The following is a 6,555-nucleotide window of genomic DNA, read 5'->3' on the forward strand; positions in this document are numbered from 1 at the left end:
CGTGCCCTGGCTCTGCCCCCCACGCTGCCTTGGCTTTCGATGGTTTGATGATACATGTTTAAAAGAGGCTTAGTCTAATGCTGTTTTTCAGCTAGCTATGATAGCAGTGATGAGGCAATAAGTGTGTTAGCCCTGAACACATGGAATGAAAGAGCTTTTTGGTTTGTTTGTTTGTTTTGCTGTTTAATTAACTAAATGCTCAACTTGCATCTGAATCATTAAGTGCTTCCTTTCTAAAAGAGTTTACCAACCATAGCAGAACCACATTTCCATCAGCACCAACTGATACGTCAGTAATGTCATCGTCATCTAAGTCTCTATGGCCATCTACTGATCTTCCAAAGAATTGGAGCTGTTGTCCAAAAGCAGAATCCGATCCTAAAATTTTCTGGGAAAGAAAGAGTTTGGTTACTGAGTTTGCCACAAGCATGCTTAAGTCTGTAGATAGCAGCCTAAGCAATGGATTTTCACCAATATTCCCTGTATATGCAATGTATTGTTTAAACAAAATGCTTTTGTGGACGTTTTCTCAGATGCTTTTAAGCACTTTTCCCTCCCCTGTTGGAGCAGACAATGGACTAGATTTTTCTGTCTTGGAAGTAGATCAAGTAACTGACTGCTGTATGCCAGCTAGTACTTACTGGAAACTTTTTCCATCTCACATTGAGCAATTCAAAGAATAGGAAGCTTAACAGGACTTCTAACAAATACTTTGTGCAACCAGAAAGTCTGCATGGAAAGTGACATAAAAATTACCATTATATTAGCATATAGGATATGCAAAGACCCTTGAAAGTCTTTTCCTTTACACATTTATAATTTACAGAGCTGGGATTTATCTGATCTTCATTGCTGTACATCAACCCTAAAAACCTGAATAATGGGTGTCAAAAAATGTATAGGAAATTAGCTGACTTCATACGCAGGCACCAAAAATTGTAAGAGGCTCAGATGGAGCATCTTGCAAGTCCTTTTCCTCTATATGTTTCAGTTATAAGCACCACATCAACCAGGGCATGCTGACAGCTGAGTAAGGAGAGGCACGAAACTTGGAATAAGCCATGAGAATAACAGTACTCCTTTAAGAGGAGGAAACAGTAGCCAATTAAAAGATAGAAAATCCTTCTGTTTTCCTCTAAAGGCATTGAGTACAGCATTATGCAACAAAGTTAATTACTTGAGAATATTTGGTACGTATAGTCTTTTGAAATCCATTGTAAATGTAAATTGCTCCAGAGTTTTGGTTTTCCAGTGGTGCACCTATTACAACATCATTAAAGCCATCCAAATCAATGTCTGCAAGTGTTGCGATCGCTGATCCAAAGCGAGTGTTTTCTGATCCCTGTGGACCTTCCAGGAGTTCTTGTTGATCCAAAATTCCCTTCAGAAAAGGAAAAAGAAGAAAAAGCAAAACACAGCTATCATTGCACCAGATTAGACATAGGAGCAGTATCTATGTGCATTGTTTTTTATTTTTGTTTTCCAGTACATTCCCCTTGGACTGCTCAGCCCTGAATTCCTTCCCCATTGTATTGCCCATTCAGTTTGCATTATGTCTCAGAGTCTTGGCAAGCATTACGCAGCAAAATTAAAGGATGCTATGCAAAGCACTAACAGCAAATATAACCATATGTATGAAGCTTTAAATGCTCTCACTGTCCTCATCTGACTGTTCTGAAAGTTTCACAATACATTGAAAAATACAGTTTCCAGTTTTGGATTACTAGTTTTTATGCAGAGGGAATAGAAATTATGTAACTGAACATAACTCTTTGAAACAGAAATGGAATTTCCTAACTAAACTAATGCAAAAAACATGTGTCCAAATGCTAAACTCCTGACCTTTCCAGTGCCAATGAAGAAAGAAAGATTGGAGATCTTTATAGTTAAATAATCACATTTACACTAGCTTAACTTCAACTCTCTGGCAAATATTGTTCTCGCCTTTAACCTCAGTTATCACGCTATGCTTAAAATTTTAGAAATACCAGCCAAGTTATTTATTAAAAATGACTAGAAAAGTATTATTTGCGCAACATGGAAAAGTTGCACAAATCCAGGTTCTTTAAAAAAAATAAAAAACATTCTTTCATTATTCTTAATTTTTAAATAATTTTAAACCTAACATTTGACAAAGACTAAATGTTGTAAGGACAGTCTTCCAATTTATTCAGTTTTCAAAACATGACAGAAAAATCCTTCATTTTTCTTTTCTTCCGTATTTCGTGTCTAATTCCAGTCAAAGACCAATGTCAGCTGCCAGCAGTACCACTTCCAGCACCGCCATCTACCTTGAAAATGCCTTAGGGTACAGTTTCCTGTTGCTCCAGCATGATCTGACTGTTAGCTGCCACTGAAGAGGATGGTCCTTCCTCTCTATTTATTTGATTGCAATTTACCTAGTAAAAAGGCCATGTTCTGTTTTCTCTGATGGATGGCAGGTAATTTACTTTGCATATCCAGACATACAATGATTGATTCAAAGACTGTTCAAAAGTGCCAGAGGCTTTAGGACTGTTGATACAGATATTCTGAAAACACTGACACAGGTCTGAATAAAAAACACAGTCAGTCAACCATCAGACAAATGACATAGCTTCACTGAACAAAGGAGACAACATACGTAATAGCAACCATCTAGTGTGAAAGTCTACAAAACAATGCAGAAAACTGGCAGAAGAGCATTTATTAGAACTGTTTTGGGAATACTGTTAGGTGTTTGTCCTAGTTTCGGCTGGGATAGAGTTAATTTTCTTCCTAGTAGCTGGTACAGTGCTGTGTTTTGGATTTAGGATGAGAACAAAGTTGATAATGCACCAATGTTTTAGTTGTTGCTAGGTAATGCTTACACTAGCCAAGGACTTTTCATCTTCCCATGCTCTACCGACTGAGAAGGCTGGAGGGGCACAAGAAGCTGGGAGGGGGCACAGCCAGGACAGCTGACCCAAACTGGCCAATGGGATATTCCATACCATATGACATCATGCTCAGTACATAAACTGGGGGAAAGCTGGCCGGGGGAGGGGTGACCACTGCTCGGGGACTGGCTGGGCATCAGTCGGCGGGTGGTGAGCAATTGCATTGTGCATCACTTATTTTGTATATTCTTTTATCATCATTATTATTATTATTATTATTATTTATTATTTTCCTTTCCTTTTCTGTCTTATTAAACTGTCTTTATTTCAACCCACTGATTTTACTTTTTTTTTTTTCCAATTCTCTCCCCTGTCCCACTGGGGTGGGGGGGAGTAAGCAAACGGCTGTGTGGTGTTTAGCTGCCTGCCGGGTTAAACTACAACAGTGTTGAACAGATTTGCCAAAATCAAATGGCAAGCAATTAATTAGCAAAAGCCTCGAGCTAAGTTTTTCAGAGAAATGGTCAACCTTGTGTTATATTTGTGTACAGTGCCTAAAACCAGGGCCAGGGAGCTACCTAGAGCAGCAGGCCCCTGGTCACTAATACTGCTTAGCCACTAACTTGCTTATTGACTCCATTTTGGTCTGTTCCAGCTGGCTTATTCCCAGATTACACGCACAGGCAATTCTGGGGAAAGTTTGCAGCCGCTCCTAAAAAGCAGAATGGGTGAGATCGTACTGGGAAGGGCTCCATCCCCAGTCCTCTAACCAGGCAGGCATGGCACCATTTACCCCTGCCCTTATGCCACACCCCGGGAAAAGCACATGCTCCATTCCTAGTTACAAAAACATCACTCGCAATATTTCTAACACTTTGAAAAAGGTAACACTAAACAGTGACTGACAGGCCCAGAAAAGATCCAGGGCCAAAGGCTTTTTAGCATGCATGTGGCCAGTCTGCTTTGGAGGAAGCAAGCCCTAAGCAATGCCGGCTTGAGCAAGACTGCTGCACCAGTTGGCTGTGGGGCCAGGGATCGCTCTTCTGATCACTCTCTGATTTAACAGAACAGACGCTGCCACTAAGTACTATTGCAGTTTGAACTGCTTTTTCCTTGGTAAAACCGTAGTCCAGGGAACAACAGTAAATCCAGCAAAAACCCAGTAAAAACAGCAAATGAAAACATCAGCACTTATCATGGAAGGAGAGGCAGGAAGCTGATTCCAGCTTTGCTACAGTGCCATTCTTACCTTTGTGATGGAAAACATGTATACTCTCCCTTCCTCTTTCTTCAGGTCATTCATAAACATTGGTGCACCCACAAGCAGCACATCTGTCACAGAATCTCTGTTAACATCCACTGAACACACCACACTGCCAAAGTAGGAGCCAATCTGAAATCAGTAGTAAGAGGGTTGTGTTTGTATGTGGATTTTGTAAAACATAACGTTTTAGCACCTGACTCAAAAAACTTACACCCAGAAATAGTCCAATACTAATGAATGAAACTGCCCATTGGAATGAAATTAGTATATAACATACTCCAGTGTCTGAAGAATCATATCCTTATCATATGTCCACTGTTTCTGCCCAGTAGCTGCTGCTATGGCTTTACCACTTGGCCATAAGAATGCAAACAGAAAATAAGCTATGGGAGGTATATTTTTTAATATTAAACTGTGGACATGAAACTACCCAATCTCTCATTTACTCTCAGATTTGTCTTACAAACAAACAAAACCAAAACCATCTAAACTCGATGCTCTTTTCCAAATTGAGAAGAGGAGCATCCAAATCTCTCTTTTGATGTCATCTACTTCACAACTTCTCAGGCAGAGTGGAGCTCACTCCCCATTAGAAGCGTTGACAGAATGATAAATGTATCATTGTATATTACCTTTTAGCACTAATTGGATGACTTCCTAAAATACTGTTTAAGAGTTACAGTTAACCTCATTGACATAGTCTAGTGGCAGAGAAAAGTTCCAAGTGGATTCTAAATGCATTGCAAGAAAGATGAATTTTCAGAACAAATGCATTGCAATTTAATGCTGTTGTCAATAAATACAGATGCCTGCAAAATCTGTGTTCATGACCAAAATATACGTGCCTGCTCGCCTCTCTGGGACTGCACAATTGCAATATTACCATCGCTGTCAACATCATAAACCACTACTCTGCCAGTGTAGTTGGATCTTGGTGCGCCAGCAACAAAATAGATGGAGCTCTGAGTTGAGAGAACAGCAACAGAATAACCTGGGGAGAGAAGCCAACATTTAACATGTGTTAAATGACCACTAACTAGAAGTCATCAGCTGGTTATCCATAAAGACCCAGAGGATGAGTCAATCTGGTACGTTAGTTGCAGAGAATGATGCTTCCAGATGGGAAGTTAAGCTGTCACATATGCATAAAATTTGCTATAGTCTTCTGGAGGGAACAATGACGCAGATCAAGTTGAAGCAGGTTTGCAGAACAGCATGGACAATAGTTCAGCCTATTCAGTAAAACGTAGACCACAAAAATGTCATGCATGTGAAGGAGATAGGAAAAAGAGTGCAAAGAGTATCCTTGGAATGAAGAAATAAAGAGAAACATGAGATGAACATTTGGGCCAGCCTTCAAACTGGGAAGGAACACCTAGCTTCTGTAAAGCTTGCAGTGCATTTTCCCACAGCTTACCAAACCACAGCCCAGTGTATCAGCTGAATACAACAGGCTATATTAATAGCTTGTCAGCTGAAGGGCTTAGGTTGATTGAACTTCTTTGAATGCTTTAATCCTCATTCCCATTATCCTAACATTATTTGCTTTCAGAAACATCTTTTAATACCTGCAAATATTTTAAACACGTATTAGCACTATAAAGCTAGCATTACTACATATTTTACATTTCTGTGGTTTAATTACAGCAAATTTATTTTAACAGAAGAAAACAAAATCATCCTTTAAAAAGACTATAGTTTAAACTGAATAACAAAATCCCAGTGATTGGGCAGAATATGCAGGTCTTTAGCAAGCTGCAGGACAATGTGAGGAGCACAGTCTAAAAGGATTATGCCTTGATCATTACATATACCAGTCTAATTCAGATTTGTGTTCAGTCACTGTTTTTCTAGGGAGAGAACATCATTGGAGACTAGAAGTTCAACAAGCAACAACAAAACAAGATTTTATTCTGCAAGTTAACGCCACACATTCCTAATTAATACACCATACAGCCATTTGAAGTGAGAGGGTGCAGTGCAGAATGGGGGCCAATCTAGCAAGCTGTGATGTCCTAGCAGCCCTTTAGCTCTCTGTAGCTCTTAGTGGGGGATGGAAGAAGGTGGAAAGGAAATGAAGGGACAGTAAAGGCAACAACATTGTTTGCTCCAAAAAGATTAAGGCCAGTACTCTAGAAAGTGCCTTGGGGAGAAGTGCTGAAAGGAAATGACCTGACCTTTTAAGAATTATTCTAGAAAAGGGAAGAATAGAAAGTCTGAAGAGGTCACACATGCAAAAGAGCTACTGCTTATTAGGTTAGATTTAGATTTATTCATTATAGAATCATAGAATCATTAAGGTTGGAAGAGACCTCCAAGATCATCGAGTCCAACCGTCAACCCAACACCACCATGCCTACTAAACCATGTCCCTAAGCGCCTCATCTACCTGTCTTTTAAATACTTCCAGGGATGGTGACTCAACCACTTCCC

At 39.7% G+C, this 6,555-nt stretch overlaps 1 protein-coding gene across 1 annotated transcript in view; it reads right to left on the reverse strand.

Annotated features, from left to right (window-relative positions):
• The window catches only part of ITGA2 (integrin, alpha 2 (CD49B, alpha 2 subunit of VLA-2 receptor)), a 51,687-nt gene that overhangs the window by 20,600 nt on the left and 24,532 nt on the right, over window positions 1-6,555 (reverse strand). The window contains exons 12-15 of the mRNA XM_009326958.1: window positions 4,968-5,113; window positions 4,108-4,251; window positions 1,178-1,381; window positions 252-388 (exon numbers count right to left, since the gene is read on the reverse strand). Coding sequence (XP_009325233.1) covers window positions 252-388; window positions 1,178-1,381; window positions 4,108-4,251; window positions 4,968-5,113 — 631 coding nt within the window. The remainder of the gene's footprint in view (window positions 1-251; window positions 389-1,177; window positions 1,382-4,107; window positions 4,252-4,967; window positions 5,114-6,555) is intronic.

Source organism: Pygoscelis adeliae, unplaced genomic scaffold, assembly GCF_000699105.1.
Source record: "Pygoscelis adeliae isolate BGI_AS28 unplaced genomic scaffold, ASM69910v1 Scaffold116, whole genome shotgun sequence".
Taxonomy (NCBI): Eukaryota; Metazoa; Chordata; class Aves; order Sphenisciformes; family Spheniscidae; genus Pygoscelis; species Pygoscelis adeliae.